Source organism: Puma concolor, chromosome E3 (assembly GCF_028749965.1).
Source record: "Puma concolor isolate L17-30 chromosome E3, mPumCon1.1.hap2, whole genome shotgun sequence".
Classification (NCBI taxonomy): Eukaryota; Metazoa; Chordata; class Mammalia; order Carnivora; family Felidae; genus Puma; species Puma concolor.
In genome coordinates, this window is record NC_141682.1 from 27,280,475 (window position 1) to 27,307,636 (window position 27,162).

At 45.1% G+C, this 27,162-nt stretch overlaps 2 protein-coding genes across 10 annotated transcripts in view; one reads left to right on the forward strand and one right to left on the reverse strand.

The window, feature by feature from the left end:
• The window catches only part of IQCK (IQ motif containing K), a 122,659-nt gene extending 117,430 nt beyond the window's left edge, over positions 1 to 5,229 (reverse strand). Inside the window, exon 1 of one of the 4 annotated variants that reach the window (XM_086692946.1) lies at positions 5,007 to 5,229. In XM_086692946.1, coding sequence (XP_086549072.1) covers positions 5,007 to 5,193 — 187 coding nt within the window. In that variant the 5' untranslated portion in view covers positions 5,194 to 5,229. The remainder of the gene's footprint in view (positions 1 to 5,006) is intronic. The other 3 variants (XM_086692944.1, XM_086692945.1, XM_086692947.1) reach the window with 3 other exon arrangements.
• Positions 5,177 to 22,420, forward strand: KNOP1 (lysine rich nucleolar protein 1). 6 transcript variants are annotated; one of them, XM_086692935.1, is made up of 5 exons: positions 5,177 to 5,342; positions 8,338 to 9,254; positions 12,603 to 12,671; positions 19,124 to 19,201; positions 21,686 to 22,420. In XM_086692935.1, exons 1-5 carry the CDS (start codon positions 5,192 to 5,194, stop codon positions 21,995 to 21,997), a joined length of 1,527 nt encoding a protein of 508 aa, XP_086549061.1. In that variant the 5' UTR covers positions 5,177 to 5,191; the 3' UTR covers positions 21,998 to 22,420. The 6 variants fall into 6 exon arrangements, with proteins under 6 accessions (XP_086549061.1, XP_025772683.2, XP_086549064.1 ...); XM_086692939.1 differs by lacking the exon at positions 5,177 to 5,342 and adding an exon at positions 5,373 to 5,536; XM_025916897.2 differs by lacking the exon at positions 5,177 to 5,342 and adding an exon at positions 5,730 to 5,865.
• Positions 22,421 to 27,162: the final 4,742 nt, after the last annotated feature.

The following is a 27,162-nucleotide window of genomic DNA, read 5'->3' on the forward strand; positions in this document are numbered from 1 at the left end:
AAGAGTATTGAACTCATTAAAACAATTTGATTCACCATGGTTTGACTCATTCAATTTATTTTTTGAAATAATTTTTAATTAAAAAATTTTTTTTGTGTTTATTTACTTTGAGAGAGAGAGAGAGAGAGAGAGAAAGACAGAGCAAGCAGGGGAGGGACATAGAGACAGGGAGAGAGAATCCCAAGCAGGCTCTGAGCTATCAGCATGAAGCCTGATATGGGGATCGAGCTCACAAACCATGAGTCAGATGCTCAACCGACTAGTCACCCAGGTGCCCCCAAAACATTTTTAATGTTTATTTTTGAGAGAGAGAGAAAAAGAACATGCACATGCACGTGAGAGAGCATGAGTGGGGGAGGGGCAGAGAGAGACAAAGACACAGAATCTGAAGCAGGCTCCAGGCCCTGAGGTGTTAGCACAGAGACAGATGAGGGGCTTGAATTCACAAAACTGTGAGATCATGACCTGAGCAGAAACCAAGAGTTGGATGCTTAACTGACTGAGCCATGGAGGTGCCCAGGAATAATTTCTTGTGGCTAAAAATACACAAGACAGGACAGTAGTACTGTGCTTTGTACCTCACTTGGAGAGCTTATTTAAAATGGAGAGCTTGCGGACTCACCCCCATGAAGTCCCACCTCATTAGGTCCAGTACAGAGCACAGGAATCTGCATTTTAATAAGTAATCTAGATTTGATGCAGGTGCTCCTAGTCTACACTTTGAAGCATGCTGTATGTTGCCTAAGGGTTTGGACTTGAGTGACACACACATCAGAGTTCAAGCCTGGTTCTGCCACTTGCTTCAGGCAAGTTTCCTAAACTCTATCTGCTTCAGTTTCCTCATATGTACAACAGGCAAAACCCTGAGTTCTTGTGAGGTTTAAATGAGAGGAAAAGCATCTAGCAGAGTGCCTGGCACATAAAAAGCAGCTCAATAAATGTTGTCATTAGGATGACTTGAACAAATGGTAGGTGATGAAACAAACAAACAAACAAACAAAAGATCATTAAAGGGCTTAGGTATTAAGGTAAAGAGTTTGTTTATCATGAAAGCTATGAAAATCATTGCAGGTTATGGCATAACGTAATCAGATTTGAATTTTAAAGACATTCCTGTGGAAGATGGTCTGGATGGTGGCCTTCTGCAAATAAAAAGCTACAGCAGCAATCCAAATAGGAAGTGGTAAGGGCCTGATCTAAAGCAGCAGCCATGAGAATCAAGGGTGAGGAGTTGGGGGTTACAAATGTTAAGCAGGTAGAATTTGTAGGGACTGGGGATCATGGAAAGCAAATGGGAAGCATGTTAAGATGAATCTCTGATTTCTGGACTGGGTAGCCGAGTGAATGATGGTAACACTCATTGAGATGGAAAGTTGTTGGTGTCTAGAATAGTGCCTAGAGTCATTACTGGCCCAGCATTTAAAACAGTTCCCAACATGGGTAGATATGTTGACAATATATGAGAATAATTTCATTGGAACCATGAGGTAAGTAGGAGCTAGTCTGTGCTGGGTTAAGAGAATAGGAATGAAAGTGGTATGAACAAGGGCAGTGTCTTCTTTCCAGAAGCTTGGATGAGAGAAGAACATGGGAAGACAAGGGCTAGAACATAATAGGGGCTAACGGAGAAGTTTTTCTTTAAGATGACAGACCAAAGGATGTTTGCAAGCAAAAGCCAGTAAAGAAGTTAGATGTAGGAGAGGGGGTGACAGAGCAGGATCCTGGGATCGCAAGAGGATGGTACCAAAGCACAGATGTAGGCGGAGCTGTGAATAGCAGGGTAAACACTTCTTCCATGCATGCAGATGCAATTATGTTTATTGGTAATATGGAAGTTGGAGGATCCCCTTCCTGCTTCTGATTGCCTTACTATTCTCGGTGAATGCCTCCTACATTTACTAAGTGGTATCACACAATGTTTGAGGAGGGCAGTAGAAACTTGGGACTAGCAGATGGGGGCTGTTGATTGACAGGCACTGTGAGAGCCTCTTGGTGTCATTTTGCTCCAGCTGTACTCAGCTGCTGCGCTAGGGTTACAAGCAGGCATTCAGAGCTGGTCCATACTGGTATCTGGGAGGTGGGATGGAGGAACTTGGTTTTACAATAGCTTTAAGGATTGAGGCCAGAGAGGGTTTGGAGTGATGAACCAATGGCAATAATGAGGATGCTGATGAGAGTAGTAACAGCAATATCAAAATAGAAGATGGGAAACTCGCGATACTTTGACTCAGTCTTCCTTAAAACTATAGTTAAAAATCATGTCACAAGTAAGATTTAACCAGAAGTCTTGGCAGTGAAGGAACTTTATTTATCAATAATACAAGTGCCTTTGAGAATACAAAGGTCAGAGGTAGTCGTCACTGTTAAGATGAGACAGAAAATTAAAGAACATTTACAAGTAAGTTGTCAACTTATACACACACACACACACACACACACACACACACACACAGCAGCAGCAGCATAGGACAGTCTTAAGTCAGATATTTACCTGTTCTGTATTTCATTTTCCTGAAACTGAGTTTCTGACAGGTCTGATTGCTGTGATAATTAGCTTAAAAAATTTTTTTTAACGTTTGTTTATTTTTGAAGGAGAGACAGAGTGTGAGCAGAGGAGGGGCAGAGAGAGAGACACACACACACAGAATCAAAGCAGGCTCCAGGCTCTGAGCTATCAGCACAGAGCCCAACGCAGGGCTCAAACTCACAAACTGCAAGATCATGACCTAAGCCGAAGTCAAATGCTTAACTGACAGAGCCACCCAGGTGCCCCAATAATTTGCTTTTTAAATGGAGATATACTAATAGAATGTAATACTTAACTTCAAACATAGAATTACCACAAAGTCTGTTTTTCATGTTTGTCATGAGACACTAAATCTTACTATCTCTTATAGAAAATTGCATGTTAGAATGTTTAAGAAATTGGGTTCATTCACCTGGGTTGTAATAATCATCACAGCACCTGAGTATATAATTCACCACCTTTGACCTCATTGACTTCTTTAAAAAAAAAAATTTTTTTTTTTAATTTACTTTTGAGAGAGAGACAGAGCACGAGCAGAAGAGGGGCAGAGAGAGAAGGAGACACCGAATCTGAAGGAGGCTCCAGGCTCTGAGCTGTCAGCATAGAGCCCAACATGGGGTTCAAAATCATGAACTGTGAGATCATGACCTGAGCCAAAGCTGGACGCTTAACCAACTGAGCCACTCAGGCACACCAGACCTCATTAACTTTTGGATGTAACTCTGTCACTTTGTGAGCGGCATCAGTTCACTTGCTTTTTAGAGAGCACCAAAACCTTTTGTCTTTGCTTTCTCCCTACAGGGCTGTTTGACCAAAATAAATCCCATGATTCTAAAACACAGTGCAAACCATGTTTCTTTGTTAACAACAACAAACATTTATTGAGCACTTTCTAAATGCCAGACACTGTGCTAAGCATCTTCACATACATTTTCTTATTCGGTCTTCACAACAGCCCTGTGAGGTAGGTAAGCAGTTTCCCTAACAACACACGAGCAATAAACTGTATTATGAAGAGCTGTTTGGCTTGGAGAAGTCAAAATATCTTTCACTTTCCTGGGGAAAAGAGAGCCACAACTACCTTCAAGTAAGAGTGGATTCTTTATGGTAGAGCGAGATCAACTTGGGCCATGGCACCAAGGGGGCAAGGATCAAAGGATCAAATTATAAGCAGGACATTCAAGATGAAACAGATTTTTCTAAATATAATGTAATGCTGGAGAAGGAATTCAAACACTGGATGCAGGTGAAACAGACAGCTGCTGAGGTATCGATCAACTGTGTCCACTAACTATTCTCTTTCTCCTCTGTATTTTTCCACTTGTTTCACCTCCTTGCTCTCTCTCCTTCTATCCGATCCCGTATACTGATGCATTCACTCTTTTTTCCATTCAACATTTACTGGCTTGCACTGTCCAATATAGTAGCCACTAGCCACAAGTGGCTATCTAACTTTGTTAAACTTAAAATAAAAAAACTGAGTACTAAAGTTACACTAACTACATTTCAAGTGCTCAGTAACCATGTTAGTAGCTACCACATATTTTTTTTATTGAGATGTAACTCATATATAACATTAAATTAGTTTCAGGTGTACAACATGATGAATCAGTAGGGCTACCATATTGAAAAGTTCTACTGGGCAATGCTGTTTCACACAGCTGAGGTAGTGACAGTAGCCACAAGAATGAAAAATCTTGAGTTCTTGACCTTGAGGAGCTTACAACCTACAGGAGAAAAAGACCCACCCAATATTATTTTTTCAAGAGCTAACAATGAGCTCTTGTTGGAAATCGGGCAGTTTGCTAAGCACTTTCTAGGACTGTTTAGCTGCAACGCTCCTAATACCATAAAATAGGTGTCATTATTATGCTCATTTTACAGAGAGGGCAGTAACTTGCCCAACATGTGAAGAGTATTGTAAGGCCTCATGACCAAGCCTATGTGTAGGGCCACAAAAGAAGTTGAGCTAACCTCCATTTGAGGATTTTAAGGAAGATTAGAAATGGGAGAAGGATTAAAACCCAAGTCTGTATAGACCACGCTTACCCAACATGTGGGCTACAGACTACATCAGAATTACTTAGGATGCTCGTTAAAAGCACAGATTTCCTGCATCTGATTAAGAGATCTGGGGGCAGGGGCTGGGAACCTACGCTTTAATCGAGCTCGCCTTCTCCGCCCCAAGATTCTTTCCTATTCATTAAATGAGGTTTGAGAGCCACAGTCCCCATCACTGGGTCCCCTTGTTCCGCTTTCCCCTGTCTTCCCTGCCTTTAATCTGACTACGGATCAAGGTTGGAGACTGTGCTGCGTAATCTCGGACAAACCTCTCGGAGCCTCAGTTTCCCCATGCGTGAAATGGAAAGCCCGGCGGGCCTGAGGCGCGGCTGCTAGAAAGCCATTCAAAGTAAGCGCCCAGAAAACGCGGCTCTAGCCTGACGAGCCCCGCCCCTCTCTGCCGGCCCGGACTGCCTACCCTCGCAGATCTGCTCCCACAGGTTCTTGCCCAGCGGCTCCGCACCCTGTCCGGGCGAGACGGGTAGCTCGGGGGATACGGGGGACACGGTGGGCACTGGCGTCCGGGTAGCATCCGACGACTCTGTAGAGCCAGCCGGTTCCTCGCGAGGACCGGTGCTACTGCTCACCCGCCCCGGGGCCGCCATGGCCACGGTTTCCAAGGCAACCGCCCTCCCAGCAGGGCTGCGACCCGGAAGGACCCAGAATTCATGGGGGCGAGCCAGAGACTCGAGATTAACTTCCGGGTCGCGGCGGAGCTGGCTTTCACGTGGAGGCGGGGAAGATTGGCCTGAGGGTGAGTGTTGAGGGGCGGCCCAGGCGGGGAGGCGCGGGGTCTGGAGATTCGGCTTGGGGACTTGCGGGGCAAACTAAGGGAAAAGCGGGCGACTTGCACCCCAAATCCACACCACCAACCACCAGCGCACGCTCCGGCCTGAGGCCGCCGCCTTCTGGAAGTTCTCCCGCCTTGGAGTGGGGCCAGGAATGTGGGTAATCCCTCCGCGCGTGTGTATGCGCGCGGAAGCTTTGGCGCTGCCGGAGCCTTAGAGGTTCCGTTTCTCCTCCCGGCTCCCTTGCTTCCCGCTAGTGAACCTGCCGTGGTGGTGGGGTGTTGGTTCCATTGTGCAGAGCACAGGCTCTGCGGGCTGGGTTCGAATCTTTTTTTGTCACTTGCTGGCTTTAGGACCTAGGACTGGTAAATTGAAGTCTCGAAGCCTCAGCAAGTCTGTGCGATGGGGCCTTCACACCGGTCCTCAGGAGGCTACCGCGAGATTTTAAAAGCGCTTTTGGAGAAAGTGCTGGTTTTTACTGGAGACACTGTAAGGAACATTCCTCTTCCCTTAGAGTGAATACATCTGGGCTCGCTGGGTTAAGGAGGAGCGTATTCAGTGCTAAAGAGGAGGGAAGCTTAAGGGGATTAAATTGACCACAGCCCCCCTTTGGCTTCTTTGTTCCAAACAGGTCTCTTGACTATTCCCCCCACCTGAGGCGCTCTCCGGTCTCTTGACTCCACCCTCTCTAGGTTTGCACCTACTTCTCTTCCTTTGCAGGCCCCTCTTCCTCTGCCCTCCTGTTTCCCTAAGGTGTTGTCTTAGGCTCGTTGTATTTGAGGCTTAGTTATCATCCATGCATTTCTAAGTTTTTCTTATCTATGTCAGCCCCATCACCCCGAGCCTCAGACCCACACCTGTTCACTGGACAGTCTTCTTTTGGATATCTCAAGGCATCTATGCACACCAGCCTGTCTCCTGCAGCCCCTAATCACCCTCCTTCAGTTCCTTTTTCTTAGGATTTAACACCACCGTCCTGTAGTTGCCCAAGCTGGAAACTTCTGTACTAGAAACTTTACTGACAACTGATGGGTCGGATTAGATTTAACTCCATTGCCCTGACCTCACCACTAGCCTTGATGTTATCACTTGTGTCTTCATTATCACACATCTTTTCCTCCTACACCTTCTTGAGAGCAGGTGTTTTTTTTTTTTTTTTTTTTTTAACAGTTTTTAAGTGTTTGTTTTTGTTTTTTGTTTTTTACTTCTGAGGGAGTGCGCGAGTGCGCACAAGTGGATGAGGACAGAGAGAGGGAGACACAGAATCCTAAGCAGGCTCCAGACTCTGAGCTGTCCACACAGAGCCTGATGCAGGGCTTGAACCCACAAACTGTGAAATCATGACCTGAGCCAAAGTCAGATGCTTAACTGACTGAGCCACCCAGGCACCCCATAGCAGGTGTTTTATCTTGTTCATCTCTGTATCTCTGGCATTCATTTTTTCGGTGAGTATTTATTGAACACCTGCTATGTGCCAGGTACAGAGCTAGGCTCTGGGAATAGAGCAGAAAACAGGATAGGAATGAATGACAGGGTTCCCTTGACTTTCCAGGTGCTCCTGGCATGAGTTACAAATGAATTTGAGTCATAGTTTGGTCCTGGCCTGGCTCCTTGAAGCTGCTAATGGTGAGTCAAGTCCAGTCTGCAGGGTTCTGAGCCTGGAGAGCTTCAGGATGGAGAGCCTTTTGAACTATGCCTCCCACTGTCCAAACCTGGGGGATATTTTGTTTCTGGATTCCCTGGGTGTCTCCATGTCACCTAGTTCAGGGAGCAATAGGAACTGGGGTGTGATGAGTGACAGAAGTAGCCTAGCTGGAAGCTAAAGTGTACTTGAGGGCCCTCGCACAGTTGCCTACATGACATTTCCCCAAAAAAGCTGGACGTTGTAGGTTGCTCTGTGTCATCTCCAATTGTTAAATATTGGTAATTTGAAAATTTAAAAACAGTGAAGCAGGCAAGGTGTGGCCCCCACACCTTCTCCCCCTGGCAGCCTTTGATCTGGTTCAGTCCCTGATGATGGATAGGGAAACTGAGGCCCGGATAAGCCAACACTATGTGGCAAGAGAGTGTCAGTCACCATTTGAACCCAGGTCTTGTCTGTCCTAGCTGGGGCTCCTTCCATATCTTGCTGCTGCTCATACTACTAGCCACATGGGAAGGTAATTAGGAGGGTAAGTCATCCAGCGTGCAGGTGGGGGAAGTTAATTTCCACACACAAAGGAAAAGCTACTTAGGTGAACCAAGGTAAGGAGTTAATTGTGCCACAGTTACTGCCTCTGGTGGGAATTGGCAGGAAGAGTTCACCTCAGGATTTCTGTTCCCTTCAGAAATTGTCTGTCTGATTTGACTGCAGTTGTGTCCTCCCTGGCTGGCACAGGGTAGGCAGTAAATTTGTTGGAATGGGTGACTAGGCTCAGAGATCTGAGAAGGGGGGTTAGGAAAAGGAATCAGCAGTGTACCACTTTGCATGGATCACTTCTCCCTTTGAGAAGGAAGTGTTATTTCCCCCCATTTTCTAGATGGGGAAATTAATGTTCAGGGAGGCTAGATGATTAGCTTAAGGTGAGGGAGCAGTTTCAATTTGAACTTGGGCCTGTCTGAATTTAAACTCCATTCTACTTCTTTGATCACATTTTTCCATCCCTTAACATTTCAGACTAGCCACTCAGAAACATGGCTTTTGGGGCACCTGGGTGGCTCAGTCGGTTGGGTGTCCGACTTTGGCTCTTGTCATGATCTCACGGTCCGTGGGTTTGGGCCCTGCATTGGGCTCTGTGCTGACAGCTCGGAGCCTGGAGCCTGCTTCGGATTCTGTGTCTCCCTCTCTCTGACCCGACCCCCCTTTCATGCTCTGTCTCAAAAATAAACATTAAAAAAAAAAAGAAATGTGGCTTTTGGTACTACCTAACTGAATTGTACACGGGGATTTGGTAGGGGATAACGTGTACCATTTCTTTTCAGGAATGATCACTAAAACCCACAAAGGAGACTTGGGCCTTGGGCTCCCAGAGAAAAAGAAGAAGAAAAAGAAGGTGGTCAAAGAACTAGAGACTCAATACTCAGTTTTAAACAGTGACAATTACTTCACTGAGATCTGTCCCACAAAAGCCACATCCCCCTCAAAGAGTGTGGTCCTGGGACAGGCGTCTGAGATGCCTCTAGTGAAGAAAAAGAAGAAAAAGAAGGGACATAGCACCCTCAGTGAGCAGCACTTAGAACCTGAGACCACATTACGTGCTGGACGGACAGAGAAGTTGCCGAGCCCCAGGAAGCAGGCTCTTGGTTCATCTGAGTTCCAAGGTGGGGAGAAGAAAAAGAAGAGGAAGTCCTTATGGCCTCCAGCCATGTCCCCTGGCTCGAGAGTGAAGACCCCGGACCCCAGACAGGGCGAGGAGGTGACCAGCATCGGCAAGAAGCCCAAAAAACACAAGAAGGAGAAAAAGGCCCAGGAGGCTGCAGCCTTTTCAGCCAAGGACCCTTGGTTCTGTGAGTCTGGGGATTCTCTGTATGCTTGCTCGGTGGGGAAGGATGGAAAGGAGCAGACAGCCTCAGGGCGGAAACGGAAGCAGGAGAGCCCCAGGGAGCACAATGTGAAGATGAAGAAGAAAAAGAAAATCCACCAGAAGGGAGACACCTCCCTAGGGCACCTTGAGCTCTCCAAGTCCATTGAGGGCATCCCCAGGAAAGGAAGTAAGAAGCCAGTCAAAGTTGAGGCTCCAGAATACATCCCAATAGAACATAACCCCAAGTCCCCTGCAAAAAAGAAAATGAAGGCCAAGAAAAAGGCAGAGCAGCCAGGCACTGAGGAGCCAGCTCTGAGGAGGAATAAAAAGAAGAAGGAGAAAGAGAGCAGAGTAGCAGGAGAGCCTTGTAAAGAGGTAAGCTTTTCTTCAGAAGTAGACTCTGCTTGGGTGAATAAGGGTGGAAGTGGGGAGTGTGTGTGTGCATTCGTACACAGGCACTCCCCTTTGTAGCTGCCAGAACCCTGATTGAACTGACTTCAGCCAGAAAAGGGTATTTGTTGAGATATGTAACTGGAAAGGTTAAAAGCTATTTAGTTTCAGGTATGGCTGGATCCAGGTACTCATGCACTATCCTCAGTAATAAAGGTATCCCTTGCTATTGAAACTCTACCCAACTTCTCACTATCTTCACTTAGGGTCTGAATAGATACAAATTTTTCAGATGAATCACTCTCTTTCTGAACTCTTGCCACTTGCTGTCCAAAACTCAGGAACCAAATAGTTTGAGATAACATGGTGTCCAAGCCTATCTGAGTTTATTTTCTGTGCTCTGTTTACATGATTTAGAGACCAAATAGGTTTGGATTGCAGGAGATGCCTGTGTGGCTTTCCCCAGCTCTGGGCTTTGTATTTTTTTCTTCTAGTGGGTTTTAGTTACAGACAGGCACCTCCCACCTCCCACCCATAGCAAGACAGTCTCAGCAGTTCCAGGATTTCATCCTAGTAGTTAGACTACCCCCAAAGGGAGAACTGTAGCCCCTCTGAAACGATTACAAGAAAATTCTCAGGGCTGCTGTCACGTGCCTCAGGTGATCATCCAACCTGGAAGCCCTGATCTGAAGCTGGGGGGAGGAAACTAGGGTATTAGTCCCACTGAACCCCACTGTTTGAGGTCGGGGGGAAGACAATTCCTGGGAGGAAAACCCAATCCTAATTACCCGGAGGAAGAGAATAGTTGATGGTCTGGCGAAGACAACAGAGATACGTTGTCTCCATCCTGACAGGCTTCCTTGAGTGGGGGAGAGAAGGGAGGAGATGAGCCAGAGCACTTGGACTCCACAGGTCCACATCTGCCTCTATTTGTGTCAGGACCACACCTTCATTCCTGTTTTTGGAATAAGTGAGTGGATGTGCAGGGGGAAATGAGATGGTATGTGTCCTACTCCAAGCAGATGTCTGGCCTGTTGGGGTAGCCAAGGCTGATGTTGAACACTTACTGTGTGCCTGGCGGTAAGCTAATGCTCCCCATGTATTAACCCGTTTAATCCTCACATCAGTCTGGTGAAATGGCTGCTGTCGTTTTCCTCGATACTAAGGGAGGAGTTAAATACCTTGATCAGGATCATCTACCTGTCAGGGTGGGCTTTCAGCCCAGTCTGGCTTTGGAACTGAAGGTTTCATCCTTTCTCAGAAGCTGCCCTGTAACTTCCTGTAGATGGTAGAGCCATTAGAGCCCAAGAAGTGACCGTCTTCTATTAAACAAGCCCTGAGTTCTCTTCCCAGTTCTGCACCGACCAGCTAGGTAAGCTCAGACCAGCCACTGCCCTGTGGTCCTCAAGTAAGAATGATGGCTAACGTGTATGTAGTTGTTACTGAAGGATGGCCCTGGCACTGGCGGGGGCTCCGTTAATACCAATTGAAGGATGAGCCCCCTGGAGCAAGGTCATCAGGAAGTGTCTGGGCACCCTCAGCTCAGCTTGATAGGGTTGAGGAGGGCAGGGGCGGCCTCCTTTTCAGGGCCTACAAAAGGCAGTTCTGGTTTCTGGATTTTTCCCAGTTTTGTCCTAGTCCATTAGACTTATTTCACTGGTCTCTTTCATTCAGAAGCTCTTGGGGCCAAGAGGAACCCCAGAGGCTGGGAGCCCAACCCCCCATCAGAATCCCTTCTTTCCAGAGTTCAGTGAAAGGTGGTTGGTCCCCTCTGTTTAACATCTCCTGCCTTGGGGGCTCTGCTGCCTCGGACAGCCCTCTGAGTCAGGAAATGCACACATCTTCAGGGTCTGGATGGGTGATGTGAGTAAACAGAGCCTTCCAGGGATCATCACATGTGATGCTGGGTGCCGCGCAGAGCACATTTAAAGTCAGGCTGCGAAAAGATGGCAGTTGTCATGACCAAAGGATCAGGGAAAGTGGCCTGGGGTCTCACTTTTAGAGGGTCCCATGGGAGCTAAGGTCAGTGAGCAAGTTTGACACATGCAAACATGCCCAGGGCAGGCCCAATGAGGACACCACATGGGAGCGGAGTTGTGTGAGGGCTGTTGGCTGTGGGTCATGCAGAGGGAGCAACAGTGCAGAGGTCCTGGAAGGAGCAGAGACTGGGGTAGTAGAAGCTGGGAGTTTGGGAGGGGCCAAGGAATAGAGACCATAGAGGCCACAGGAGTCTAGATTTTTGTGTAAATAGGATAAGAGCCCCTGGAGAGTTTTGCGGAGTAGTGGGGTGATGTGATCTGATTTTTTAAATTTTTATTTTTTTAATTGAGATATAATTGACATATAACATGGTGCAAGTTTAAGGTGTATATACGATATGATAGGTTGAGTTTTTTTTTAAGATTTTATTTTATTCACCTTTTTTTTTTTTAAGTTTATTTATTTTGAGAGAGAGAGAGAGAGTGGGGACCCCAAGCAGGCTCTGCACTGACTTTGCAGAGCCTGACTTGGGGCTCCAACTCATGAACCACGAGATCATGACCTGAGCTGAAATCAGGAGTCAGATGTTCAACCAACTGAGCCACCAGGCCCTGAGATTTTGTTTTAAGTAATTTTTGTACCCAATGTAAGGCTTGAACCTTCAACTGCAAGATCAAGAGTTGTAATGCTCTATTGACTGAGCCAGCCAGGTGCCCCTCCAGTTGAGTTTTTAAAGCTCACCCTAGTTGTTGTGCATAATGGAGCAGGGTTGGGGTGGAAGGGGGTGAGGAAGCAGGAGTTAGAGACTGTTGTGTTGTCCAGGTAGGAGGGAAGGCAATGACTAGGACTGGAGTGGGGGTGGGCACTGGAGGAGAGAACTGGATTTAGGTTTGCTGGCAGGGTCCCCACCCTGCCCACCCTCACCCCAGTCAGGGCCCCAGGCTTACCTGTCCGCTGCCAGTCTGTCCCTCCACCCCCATCAGCAGGGCCCTTGGCCTCTCTCCTCTTGCTGGTGTGGTGCCATGGGAGATAAGATGATGTCTGTGGCAGGAAAGGTGTGCCAAGCCTTAGGAGACCTGTGTCAGTTCTGTCCCTGAGCTGTGGGGGTTACTTCATGATGGTCCTGTCACCTCTCTGAATCTTAGTTTCTTCATATGTTAGGTCAGTGCCGTTGTCTTGAGAGGAGAATCAGAAATGTGGAAGACAGAATGTCAGAAGTTCTGTTGGTGGCAGGGGTTGAGGTGGTGCTGCAGTCTTGGGACTTTTCTGGATTATCATGATCTCATCCTGCTGGGCTGCTGGGGCAGAGGCCATCGTATGCTTGACTCTTCCTCCCTTTGCCCTTTTGTGCAGGAGCCTGACACAGACTTAGAGGTGGTGTTGGAAAAGAAAGGCAACATGGATGAGGCGCACATAGACCAGGTACGGTCCAGGTCCTCATCCCCCTCCCAGATGTCTTGCCACCCACCAGGCACACATTTGTCTCCTCCTGGGCAACAAGATCCTGGTCCCAGAGGTGTCAAGGAACCCAAAAGCCACCAGCCAGCTCTGGAACACCTCAAGTGGCAGGGGACTTGTGGCCTTCCCCACTTGATGCTGGGAGACCCTTTCACTACCACAGCTTTGGCTGAGGGGCTATCTGATCATTGAGAATCTCAGGCTGAGTGTTTCCCTTATGATTGCTGCAGGAGAGACAGGAGTATGACTCCAGGAACTGCAGCCAGAGCAGGGAACATGCGCTCAGCCAGGCCCGTGCATTGCCACCTCCTGTCCTCAATTCAGGAGCACTTAGAGAAGTTATTCTGTTGTGGCTCAGCTTCTGCTTCTGGCGTGCCTGGATCTGTAGGTAGATGTATCCTATAAAGGAGCATGGCTTTCTGGAATTGGGGTCTTTGTATGATCCTGGAGCAAATGAGGCCAGGCAGGACAGTGGTAACAGCAGAGGCTTGGCTTTGGACCATTACTAACATCCTTGGGCAGTCACTGACCTTACTGACCCTCTCGTGTAGGTGGCTGTGAAGACCAGACGCAGTCATGTTTGTGAGGCAATCAGCAGGGGCCTGTCTTATATCTGCTTAATAAGGGGCACCCATTACCCTGACCACATCCTCACGCTTTGTCAGCAAGTAACTGCTGGAGAGAAGCAACAGGGTGTGATGCAGGGATGACCCCTGTCTCGTGGCCCTTCTACTCCAGGAGAGAAAGAAACCAGTGACTACTAGGAAGTGAGCTGAGTATGTGGGAGCCTAGAAGATGTCACAGAATTTCCAAACCTAATGCCTTTGGAGTGCTAAGGAACTCTCCCTGGAGGCAGGGGCATCGGAAGTAGGACCATGCCGATCAGTAAGGGGATGCTGACAGAGCCCATTCCAAGGCCTGGCACAAAGCACAAACCCCTTAGAAATGGGAGGTCCCCAGCCTTTTGCAGGTCCTAGTCATGCGGCTCCCCAGGGTCAGGGCTAACTGTAATGAGGACCGAGAGGACAGAGGCGGGGGGGTGGGGGGGGGCGGCCCTGCCTCTCTGGGCTCTGGGCCCCTTCCCTCAGTTCCTTTCGCAGGTATCCTCCCCCGCTCAGGATGTCAGGATGCAGCAAGCTGCTGGAACTCAGAGTCCTCATGCCCATGTACTTCTTATGGGCGATGCCCACCAGCAGCCCCTTTGCTGCTGACTTGTGCCTACTGTTTACAATTTTTAAGGAAACTTTTAACCGTTATGGGTGACAGATGACCTCAACATAAGTGAAGCTTTCTATTTTACCTCTGCCTTTTTTCCCTGTAAATGCTGAAAGTTCACTATGTTAAAACATTGCAACCTAAAAAAAATAATGTGACCTGAAATCCTATCACCTAAGAATGGTCACTGTTAACCCTCTGTTACTATATTTTTCTAGATTTTTCCTTTGTAACTATGTGTAATTTTAAAGCACTGTGTAATCATGCTACGTTATGTAGACCATTCTCTTTATTTTTTTATTTTTATTTTTTTCAACTTTTATTTTTGGGACAGAGAGAGACAGAGCATGAACGGGGGAGGGGCAGAGAGAGAGGGAGACACAGAATCGGAAACAGGCTCCAGGCTCTGAGCCATCAGCCCAGAGCCCGACGTGGGGCTCGAACTCCCGGACCGCGAGATCGTGACCTGGCTGAAGTCGGACACTTAACCGACTGCGCCACCCAGGCGCCCCCCCATTCTCTTAATTTTTATCATTTAACTGGTGAATTGAATTTCATTTTGTCTTAGGCACATCTGTATCACTCTGCATCTGGAGCATGGCTCCGCTATAGGAATATGTTATCATTTTTTCTCTCATTTTTACAGTTGTCACTTTGTTTTATATAGTTTTCAACTTACATAAGTGGTCACTTTGTCTCGCAGCCTGTGGCAGATTAGAAGGGAGGAGAAAGGGCACAAATTGGGTCAAAGTTATACCTGAACCCTTATGAGGGAGAAGGAGACTCTGGATGCTTTTTTTTCCCTAATTGAAGTACAGCTGACATACCATATTATATTTCAGGTGTACAGCCTAGTGATTCAACAATTATATCCTTTAATCTATGCTCACCACAATAAGTGTAGCTACCATCTGTCACCTATACAAAGTTATTACAAGATTACTGACTGTATTCCCTATGCTGTACTGTACTTCCCTGTGACTTACTTACGCGTTTGTACTTCCTAATCTCCTTTATCTGTTTCGCCCAGCCTCCTATACTCCTCCATTCTGGCAACCACTAGTTGTCTGTTTTTATGAGTCGTTTGTTTTGTTTTGTTTTCCAGATTGCGCATATAAGTGAAATTATATGGTATTTGTCTTTTTTCTGTCTCAATTATTTCACTTAGCATAATACCCTGTAGGTCCATCCACATTGTCAGAAACTGGCAAGATTTCATTCTTTTTCATTGTTGAGTAATATTCCATTGTGTGTGTGTGTGCGCGCGCGCACACGTGCATGTTTGTGTGCACACACACACCATAATTTTATCCATTCGTTTATCAGTGAACACATAGGATGCATCCATATCTTGACAATTGTAAATAATGCTGGGATAAACATAGGGGTGCATATATCTTTTCAAATTAAGTGTTTTCCTTTTCTTTGGGTGAATACCCAGAAGTGGAATTACTGGCTTGTATCATATTTCTATTTTTAATTTTTTGAGGAAATTCCATGCTATTTTTTTATACTGGTTGCACCACTTTGCATTCCCACCAACAGTGCACAAGGGTTCCCTTTTCTCTGCGTCCTCACCAACACTTGTTACCTCCAGTCTCTGATACTAGCCATTCTGACTGGCTTGACATGATACCTTGTTATGATTTTGATGTGCATTTTCCTGATGATGTTGAACATCTGTTCATGTTTTGGCCATTTGTATGTCTTTGTAAAAATGTCTATTCAGGTCCTCTGCCCATTTTCTAGTTGATTTTTAAGTTTATTTATTTTGAGAGAGCATGCCCATGCAAGCAGGGAAGGGGCAGAGAGAGAGAGAGAGAGAGAGAGAGAGAGAGGAAGAATCCCAAGCAGGTTCCCCATTATCGGCACACAGCCCAACTTGGAGCTTGATCTCATGAACTGCAGGATCATGACCTGAGCTAAAACCAAGAATCAAACGCTTAACCACCTGAGCCACCCAGGTACCCCATGTATGAGTTCTTCATATATTTTGGATATAAAGCCCTTATCGAATATAGTATTTGCAGATATGTTGATCCTTGCAAATTAGTTGATCCTTGAACAACATGGGTTTGAATTGCACGAGTACATGAATACATGAATTTTTTCAATACAGTGCTGTAAATGTACTTTTTCCTTTGATTTTCTTAATTACATCTTTAGCTTTATTGTAAGATTATAGTATGTAATACATATAACATACAGAATCTGTGTTAATCAGCTGTTTATATTACTGGTAAAACTTCCAGTCAACAGTAGGCTACTAACAGTTAAATTTTGGGGGAGTCAGAATTTATATGTGGATTTTCAATTGTGCAGGGGGCCAGCGCCCCAATCCCTACTTGTTCAAGGGTCAACTGTATCTTCTCCCATTTAGTAGGTTGCCTTTTTGTTAGTTTGTTGTAGTTCTAATTGTTTTTATTGCCCTTGCCTAAGGATACAGATCCAGAAAATTATTACCAAGAATTTTTTGCCTTTGTTTTCTTTTAGGGGTCCTATGGTTTCAGGTTTCACATTTAAGTCTTTAATCCATTTTGAATTTATCTTTGTGTATGGTCTCAGAAAGTGGTCCAGTTCATTCTTCTGCATGTAGCTGTTCAGTTTTCCCAACACCATTTATTAAAAAGACTGTCTTTCCCACATTGTTAGATCCTTGGATGCTTTGTCATAGATTAATTGACCTATAAGTTATTTCTGGCTTCTCTTCCATTGATCTCTGGTTTTGTGCCAATACTATGCTATTTTGATTACTGCTGCTTTGTAGTATAGTTTGATATATGGGATTGTGCTACCTCCAGCTTTGTTTTTCTCTCTCAGGGTTACTTTGGCTATTCAGCATCTTTTGTGATTCCATATGAATTTTAGGATTGTTCATTCCAGTTCTGTGAAACATGCTATTGGTTTTTTGATAGGGATTGCATTGAATCTGTAGATTGCTTTGGATAATATGGACATTTTAACAATGTTAATTCTTCCAATCCATGAGCATGGTATATCCTTCCATTTATTTATGTCATCTTCAAGTTTCTGTCATCCGTGTCTTAAAATTTTCAGAGTATAGCTCTTTTACCTCCTTAAGTTTATTCCTAGGTGTTTTATTATTTTTGATGCAGTTGTAACTGGGAGTGTTTTCTTAATTTTTCTTTTCAGTAGTTCGTTTTTAGTGTATAGAAATGGAACAGATTCCTGTATATTGTTTTTATATCCTGCAACTTTTACTGAATTCATTTATTAGTTGTAATAGTTTTTTGGTGGAGTCTTTAGGGTTTTCTATATAGATTATCATGTCATCTGCAAGTAGTGTTAGTTTCATTTGTTCCATTCCAGTTTGGATCACTTTTGTTTCTTTTTCTTGTCTATGGTGCCCGAGATTTCAGTACTGTGTTGAATAAAAGTGATGAGAGTAGACATTCTTGTTTTGTTTCTAATCTTAGAGGAAAAACTTGAAGCTTTTCACCATTGAGTATGATGTTAACTATGTGGCCTTTATCATGTTGAGGTATGTTCCCTCTGTATCGACCCTATTGACATTTGTTACCATGAATTGATGTTGAATTTTATCAAATGCTTTTTCTGCATGTATTGAGATGAGTATGATTTTTATTCTTCATTTTGTTAATGTGGTGTATCAAGGATGGATATTAAACCATCCTTGCATCCCTGAGATAAATCCTGCTTGATCATGGTGAATGATTCTCTTAATGTATTGTTGAACTCAGTTTGCTGACATTTTGTTGAGGACTTTTGATCTATGTTTGTCAGGGATATTGGTCCTGGAAGCTTTTATATCAAACAGCAGGGTCATTAGTATGCTGATGGTGGGCTTGAGCCATGCTAGCAGCATTGCATAAGATGTACCTGCTGTGTACCAGGCACTCTATTAGGTTCTTAACATTCTGCACCCAACAATTTAATGTTGGGCAGGGAGGTTCTCCGACACCAGCAATTCTTGGACACCAGCTGGGTGTCCTACAATTCAACTCCAATCTGACACAATATATATAGAGATAGTGTCACATCCCACAGGGTAAGGACTCAGTCTCACCAGGCTACTACCACCCCTTGGCAGCCTGCTATATAGATGGGAGGTTCTGATGACCCTGTCCTTGGGTTCTATTAATTTGCTAGAGCAGTTCACAGAACTCCGAATCATTTCACTTACTAGACTGTTGGTTTATAATAAAAGGATACAAATCAAGAAAAGCCAGATGGTAGTGATACATATGGCAAGGTATGGGGAAATGGCACTAAAATTTCATGCCCTCTCCAAGTATACCGCTCTTTACAAATCTCCTATGTTTTCCACCAACCCAGAAGCCCTCTGAACATCCTGCTCTTTTGGGAGGTTTATGGAGGCTTCATTACATAGGTGCAATTGATTAAATCATTGACCATTTGCTAATTGATTCAGCTTCCAGGCCCTCTTCCTTCCCTGGAGTTTGGAGGGGGGATTGCAAGTTCCAACCCCCTATGGTAATGGGGTTGGTTCACCTGACAACCAGCCCCCATCCTCAGGTGCTTTTCTTCATTAGTTCTCCTCATTTACATAGCATAAGACACCTTGATTGCTTTCCTCACTTTGGAAATCCCAAGGGGTTTAGGAGTTCTCTGCAGAAACTAGGATAACAACCGAATATATATTTATTATACATCATAGCACAATTCTGTTTCTGCCATTTATCCTCCAAGGTAGCTGATATTTCTATTTGCAGATGAATGAATCTAAGTACAAAAAGGTTAAATGACTTATCTAAGTGCTAAGTTTCATACTAGCCTTTTCCTTACTCCAGTGTTCTTTCTAGAAAACAATGCTATCCCGAAAGTTAACTACTGTATCTTCTGTATAGGAAGGCAGGGCTTCAGGCAGTTTGCTTTGGGGAAGTTTCCACCCACTATGGCTGTTACTGACAAAAATGTTCTGCTGAAGGTGGATAAGGCTCAGTTTATAGGAAAGTTCATTCTTAAAGAATGGCAAAAAAAAGAATAAATGAGGCTGCCCATTTTAGGCCAAGGGATTGCAGCCTTGGGATGCTTAGAAGATTGTTCCCGACAAATGCCTGCCCCAATTTGCAACAGAGGAAAGCTCCTCTCCCTCTTGCCACGTCCTGTCCTCCTGCCCTATCTCTGTGCTCTGTTTTAAGCTCAAAGGAAAACTTCTGTGTCCCATTTCCCTCTTTTCTTTGCTCTCCCTTGCTCAGGTGAGGCGAAAGGCCTTGCAAGAAGAGATTGATCGTGAGTCGGGCAAAACGGAAGCTTCTGAACCAAGGAAGTGGACAGTAAGTTCAATGTCTGCTGGGTGACACACCCCGGCATCCTGACTCCTCCTTCCTCGCCTTGTGGCATGAGCAGCAGAGTGATGGGAGACAAGACCATGGGAGTCCAGGCCCCAGAGGCTGTCCCAGTCTGCCGTTGGGCTCTCTTGACTGCAGAGCTTGTCTTGAGCTAACTTTCCTCCTTCTGAAGGGGTGCTTGCCTACCTCCTAGAGAACTGGCCAAGCCAGAGAAGCATCCTGAACCTTTGTCTCCAGCTCTGGATGGATGGGATGTCCCACACATTGGTCTCTGAGGGCATGTGATAAGCGCTTTCCAGCAGTGGATAGTGATCTCAGAAGGCTTCTTGGACCAGGGTAGGTGGCAGAGGCAAGAGCTATGTGGTGGCAGACCTCTCTCAGGACTGCCTTCAAGGTCCAGTTGGAATGGGAGATTCTAAACCAGGCCTGAGGAGATGGGACAGGAGGGAGTACTGTGCGAGGACACAAAGTCAGGCTGAAGCAGGGTGAGAGGGGCTGTGGGCAGGCCTACACCAGGCCAACCTCGACAGCTGTGGCCGGAAGCTTGTACGGAGACTCTAGGTGCAGTGAGAGCTCCTGGAGGGCATGTGTGTAGGGGAAGTGGGGAGCTGGTTAGGAGGCTCGGCCTGCAGGCCTGAGGACTGGGATGGTGGCAGAGGACAGAGAGAAGAGACAGCTTCACAATCCAACAAGACTTGCTAATAGTTAATTGGATTGGGGAGAGGGAAATAAGGATCTAGATGACAAGGAAGGCTTGCTTTCCTGCCTTATCTTAAGCCTTCACAGTTTAACACAGGAAAGAACAATTAATTTGGATCAAAAGACCTGAGTTCAATTTCTGGCTCTGCCACTTTCTCGTTGTGAGACTCTAGGGAAGCAACTTCCCCTTTTGGAGCCTCAGTTTCCACATCTGTAAAATGGGACTTGTACTCTCGCCCAGTGGGATATGGAGAGGGCCTTTGTTATGTGTCTTCCCTCTGGGTGTCTCTTCTCTTTCCATCCTCTTGAGCTGAGCAGAGCTGATAGAACATCCTTATTGAGTTGAGGAAGGCAAGAAACAGGGCAGCTAGTGGCCCCAGAGGCTGTACCTAGAAGGACCTGATGGGGATCCTAGGGCACAGGGGCTGGCATCTGCTGGGGACACTTTAGGTGGCATTGCCTCCCAGGACCTGGGGACACTTGACAGGTGAGGCCTGTGGTGTGGATTCCAGACTGGCTGTGCGCCCCTGTGGGAGGGCCCCTTTGAGTGGGTCAGCAGCCCTTGGAAGAGCTAGTTTCCTCAGACCCAGTGCAGGGCTGTCAGAGGTGGTTTCTCATTCTAGAAATTGTAGGCCTGGGAAGCTGTTAATTATGCCTCCATCTGGGCCGCTGTGAAACTGGAAGAATTTGTCACTGATTCACTCAGGGCAAGTGTAACAATGATTGGTTTTTAGTATTCTCCCAAAACTGATCTAGAAATAAGTGCTAGGCTGGCATTTGTCTTGCAAGTGGAAAGTTCCCAGGCAGCATGGAGGTCAGCAGTCGGGGTGGGGTGGGAAGAATGACCAGTTTTTGAGAACTTAAAGTATGCCAAGCATTGTGCTCTGGGTTGCTGGTGTAAAAACTTGATTTGATCATTAGTTAAAGCCCTGTGAGAGGTGTATTACACTTCTGTATTGTAGATGAGGACATTGAGGCTCAGAGAGGTTAGGTGATTTGAACAGAGTCAGCCAGGGCGGGCTTGATCCCTGGGTCTGTGTGACTTCAAAGTCATAATTTTCTTGAGCTGGGTTTCTTGCTATCTCACAGGTGTGAGAAGGAAAGGGGTCTTTTCTTCTGCAGCCGCTCTTAGGAGCTGTCTTGCATTTTCTTGAACATGGGTGACTCATGTATAGGTGGTAGAGTACTCTGGACATGAATTGGGACCCCCTTAGTCCTGGACTAGCTCAGCCTCTGGCTTGGCTGTGTGACCCTTTACCCCCCTGGGCCTCCACCCCCCACTATAAAGCGCAGTGCTCATGGGAAGCAATGTGCGTTTCAGATTCCCACTTGCTCTCCTCTTCCCTCCAACTGACAGCAACCTGAGGGCAGAGTGGCCAGCTGGGAGGTGAAGTGGTTGGAGGTGAGGTGAGGTGTGCCATACTCTTTGCCATGAGTTAGGGGAGGAATGAAGCAAACAGGCAGCTCCGTGTTTAAAGGTGGGCCCTGGTGTTGGCCAGACCCGAGATGGAATTCTGGCAGGGTCATTGATTAGGCTTGTGCCCCCAGTTAGGCTGCATACCTTCATTTCCTTAGCAGTAAAATGAAAATAAATACAGTATTCCTTACACGGCTCTTGTTAGAATGAAAAATATAGTCTGTTGATGTGCTTGTGAGCACTGTGCCACAGTGAGCATTTAATCAGCTGGATCCTCCTTGTTGAGGCTGGGCTTGGGGAAAGGATGGGGCTTCGGAAACCAGGAAAATGACCACCTTTTTCTTTTAACACAGGGAACTCAGTTTGGCCAGTGGGATACTGCTGGTTTTGAAAACGAGGAACAGAAACTGAAATTTCTCAAACTTATGGGTGGCTTTAAAAATGTGTCACCTTCATTCAGCCGCCCCCCTAACATGACCGGAAGGCCCAATATGGCTCTCAACAAGAAGGCGGCCGACACTCTGCGGCAGAACCTCCAGCAGGACTACGACCGGGCCATGAGCTGGAAGTACAGCCGTGGCGCTGGCCTTGGCTTCTCCACCACCCCAGACAAAATCTTTTATATTGACAGAAATGCTTCCAAGTCCATCAAATTTGAAGATTAAACTCTACTGTCTTGTCCTTCAAAACAGCCAGAATTGCTTTTATTATTCACTTGTGCAAATGAAAGCCATTTTACAGTTGTCTCGAGTCAAACCTCTGCAGAGATTAAGGAAAACTTTGCCCATGTGCTTGGATGAACTGAGGTCAGGGAAGCTCATGTTTCAGAAGTCAAGAGAACATGTGAGTGGCTCACACTTACTATTTTCTGTATTAAGCATTCCATCCCTGTTTGAAGACCTCAGCATATAGAAATAATAGCTAAATGTCTTGAGTGCTTAGTATGTACCACGTACATACTAATGTGTTGCCCCTGCATTAATGTATTTAATCTTAATAATTATGAAATAGGTGCTATTATCCCCATCTTATAGATGAGGAAACTGAGGTTCAGGGATGAAGTAATAAAATTGCCCAGGTTCACCCAACCAGTAAGTGCCAAGTGTTGTACTTTTGTGCCCCAAGTCCTCTGTCACTATTCACTACTCTGAATGTCCCCCTCTAAGGAACTTTACCAGGAATACTCACTGGAGATTGAAATCTCTTTTGATTGAAGAAACAGAAGTTTTATTAGATGTCTAAATCCCAAACAGGAAGTAGAATTAATGATAAACAAGGAAGAGCAAACTCATTTTCTTTTCCCATCTTGGAGAAGCTACTGGCAAAGGGGGGTCTGAATTGTCACCAAGCAGATGTGACTGAGCTTCCTCTGCTGTTAGGAAATGTGTTTCTAAACCAGTTTTGCCTTTTCTGACTTCCTGCTTTCCATCCTCTGTGCTGAGCTTGGATTTAGTCTTGATGCTCTTAACTGAATTCTGAAAAAGGCATTTTTAGAGAGACTGTTAGTCTTCGTGAACCAATGACAAATTCCCAGGGATCTGTTTATTATATTCTTTGCAACCATGAGGAACAGAATCCTAGGTGACTTATGTGGCAGAGGTGTCAGGATGTGTGGAGGATGACACAGGAAGTTGCCTCCTCATGATCACATTTCCATGCCTAGACTCTATAGGCAGCCCCACAGAGCTCCAGGTACAATGACCTGAACGATACGACCACCTTCTTTCCATTCACCTAGCATTTTGCATCCCAACATACAGTTTATGAGTGGGACATTTTCACATCACTTGACGCCTATAGTCATCCCAGCTCAGCAGCCCAACTAAACAGCCAGGATATTTAATCTCTCACTTGGCAGGAAGTCCTTATGTAGGGAATTGATGCATCAGCTCAACAAAGAAACATTCTTCTCCTCTCTGCTCCATCCATCCTGTTGGCTTCATCAAGCTGGTGGAAGAAGGGCTGGACCAATTTTAAGTTGGATATCAAGACAGTAGAACATTCCAGAGGAAGAAGAAAAACCTTATGACTCAAGGAAACTTCCAGAAGACCTTTCATCATAACGCATTGCCCAGCAGTGGGTCATATGCCTATTTCTGAGCCAGCCCCTGGCATGTGGACGAAGATGCACTCCAGGCAGGTCAGAAAGAAAGAGTGAAGAGCAGATGCTGGTGAGACAAACGTGGGGTCGACTACTGTCCCACTGGGTGGGTAGAGGTGAGGCAGGCCTGCCCTGACTAATAAACACTGGCTAGGTCGAGAGTCCTACAGTTCTATGCTAGTAATGTCTCAGGTGGGCACATCAGCCAGAAGGTGAGTTGGGCCTTTGATGGAGTCAACTTTGAGATACATAATGGAAGAGGCCATCTAATTGCCTAGAAAGTAAGGTTCTGCAATTGAGTTAGCTCCTTCAGAGAATCTTGTCCTTTCACAGGGGAATAAATCTCTCCTGGCCTTGATCAACACTACAGGAATTTACTCCCTATACTGTCTGCTTTAATTGTTTTTACCTTGCTGAGAGATCACACTACAGTTAGGGCCTGCCTTGGCTTATCAGGGAAGATTGTGCTCAGCCATCTCTTGGGTGATTCTGGAGACTGGCTGATTGATTGATTGTCCACTGTCTTGTCCTCATAGTGATAGTTCTCATTAGGATGTGATGGTCAGACCTTTCTCCTCCTGCCATTTAGTACTAATAATCTGTGTGTAATAGGATTTGACTTTCAAACTCAGTGTATCCCCATTGGCTGAAGAGATCTGCTGGCTGAGGGGAAGGTTTAGTATAGTCTGTTCCTAAAGCAGGGTCTAGCCAGAGAAGGTTGAACAGCCAAGATAGCAAGATGGGCAGTGTCCTCAGAATGGACTTAATCTTACCTCTGCTGCTCTTACCGGTGCAGATCATTGTCAAGTTAGCAGGTCTCTGTCCTGCAGCAGTCTGCAGTCCCAGGAGGATTTACTCTCTGAGTGTCCTGGGTTAACTGGGCTTCTCTCCTTTGTAAATTAAGCAACATCGGCTTGTGCCACGCTGCCCCTTTTCCCTATGTCCAAGTACCCTCAATCTGTCTGCAAGGGTTTTTGTGGTTTTTTTGTTTTTGTGTTTGGTTTGGTGTGATTTCCCTTGTTCATGATGTCTCCACTGAAACAAGACGGTTTGGGGATTTTTATTCAGAACCAGGGCAGGAGAGATCGGACATATATAGCACAGCCAAGGTCTTGGTTGAATATTTAATAGCCCTGTTCTCAAACTTGTTGGCTGTTTGTCCCTCAGGGATTTCTCAACTGACCAACTTTCCATGACAGGGTCCTTCCCTCCATACAGTTGCCCTTCCTTATCCAGCTGTCTCTGAAACCTCATGATTCTTAACCACTGTATTCCTTGGAGTGATTCCTGCTGTTTCTGCCTTAGCCCACTGGACTCTGCCCTGAGACTTCCTTTCCATAACTAGAGGTTGCCCATCAAAAGTATTTGCTAGATAGCATTCTCTAAAAGAAATTGTGTATTCAACTTTACAGACATAGAATTAGGTTTGTGGTTGGCAGAATAATGAGCCTCCATTGTCCCCCTGGGACAAAATGACCTTGTCCCAGTCACCAGAACCTGTGATTATGTTAGGACACGAAAGGGAGTTTGGGTAACAGATGGAATTAAGGTTGCTAATCAACTGACCTTAAAATAAGATTATCCTGGATTATCTGAGTGAGCCCAGTCTGATCACAGGAGTCCTTAACTGTAGAAGAGGGAGGCAGAAATGTCAAAGAAACTTGTAAGAAAAACTCGGTTGCTGGTTTTAAGGTGGAGGCAAGGGCCATGAGCCGAAGAATGCAGGTGGCCTCTAAAAGCTGGAGAAAGCGAGAAAACAGATTGTCCCCCAGAGCCTCCAGAAGGAACAAAGCCCTGCTTTAAGGGTAAGCCCCCTGAGACCTGTTGGACTTAGGATCAATAGATAATCAAGGTGATAAAATTGTGTTGTTGGAAGCCACTAAGTTTGTGATAATTTGTTACGGCAGCAATAGAAAAGTAATCTAGGTCTCATACAGAACTTTTCCTCATTTTTAAAATCGTATTTCCCAGAATATTTAGAATTTTATTGTTTCATTATCCTTTGTGATAACAGTAGACTTCATCCCCTGTAGGCTATGGTTTTCAGAGTCTGGCTAATTGATTCAGTAATGGGCTGAGGAAAACCACAAAAGGTCACAGAAGATCTAAACTTTGGTCTGGGACAGGTGTGACAGATGGTTCAGAAGCTCCTTTGGTGTAATGCGTATTCACCCTAATATGAAAGTCCAAATTCATATCAATATAAGAACATTACTCAGGCTTGGGAACAATTGCTGTCTGATGTGTAACCTCAGAGTAGAAGGAAATGACTTAAAGCGGGTAATTTGTGAATTTGCCAGTTGTGTTTCATTTAAATAGTATCTAGTAAAAGTGGCATATGAAATAATTTTAATGGAAATAATTTTGTGAAATAAAGATCAGTTGATAATATTTGAGCAGTACCACCATTTTTTTTAATTTCTTTATGTTTTGTTCAGTAAAGGGGAGCAAAAGGGTATCTGCTGTTCTTTGTTGGAGGCTGTTTTCTCAGGCTGGGGACAGGGGTGAGGAGGAAGTTCACTATTAAATAGGCCAGAAAATCCATAGCACATTCTTGGTCCTAAGTGTTCAGTAAAAATATGAGTTTATGTATTTTTTAATGTTTATTTATTTTGAGAGAGGGAGCAAGCAGGGGAGGGGCAGAGAGAAAGGGAGAGAGAGAATCCCAAGCAAGCTCTGCACTGTCAGTGCAGAGTCCAGCTTGGGGCTGGATCTCCTGAGCCAAAATCAAGAAAGAGTCGGATGCTCAGCCGACTAATAATTTTTAATTTTTTTAAATTACTGTAACCACTAATACTGAGATTTTGTGAACCTGTAATCCTGCATTTCACAGGGTAGAGATGAGATGTGATTTATGTCCAGTGAATATCTTCCAGAAGTACAAAAGTTTGGGGCACTTTAATCCACAATTTGCATAAAATGGATGCATTTTCCTGAGCACAGGCTGTGAATCACCACCAATCAATATTAATGCTTTTAGTTATTCGGAATAAAATGTCAGTGGAAGCTCATCAGTAGTAGTACAGACTCAGATTCCAGATTCCAAAAATCTGGTGGTAAAAAAGTAGAATCACATGCAGTTTAGAATTATGGCTGCAAAGCAAACGGGATAATATGTTTAGACAAGTTTTCTTCTGGATGAAGAGAGTCAGAAGTAATTAAATGAACAATCGTGAACATAAATGTTCCTTTGGGAGGTTTATTCAGTTAAAATATAGTTTCTGCTGAAGCCACAGAGGGAATTGCAGATTTGACCTCACTTTCTCCTTTAACCCACCAATGTGTTTTTTTTAATTTATTTTTAATTGAAGTATAGTTGACATGCAATATATTAGTTTCATGTGTGCAGTGTAGTCATTTGACGTTTATATGCATTAAAAAATGCTCCCCACGAAAAGTGTAATTACTGTCTGTCACCATGCAAAGTTATTACAGTAGTATTGACTATATTCCCTGTGCTGTACTTACATCCCTGTGATTGATTTATTTTATAGCTGGAAGTTTGTACCTCTTAATCCCCTTTGCCCATTTCACTCTTCTTCTCACTCCCCTCCCGTCTGGCAACCACCAGGTTTTTCTTTGTATCTATGAGTCTGTTTCTGTTCTTTGTTCATTTGTTTTGTTTTTTAGATTCCACATATAAGTGAAATTACATGATATTTGTCTTTTTCCAACTTATTTCATTTGGCATAATACCATATATGTCTATCTGTGTTGTTGCAAATGTCA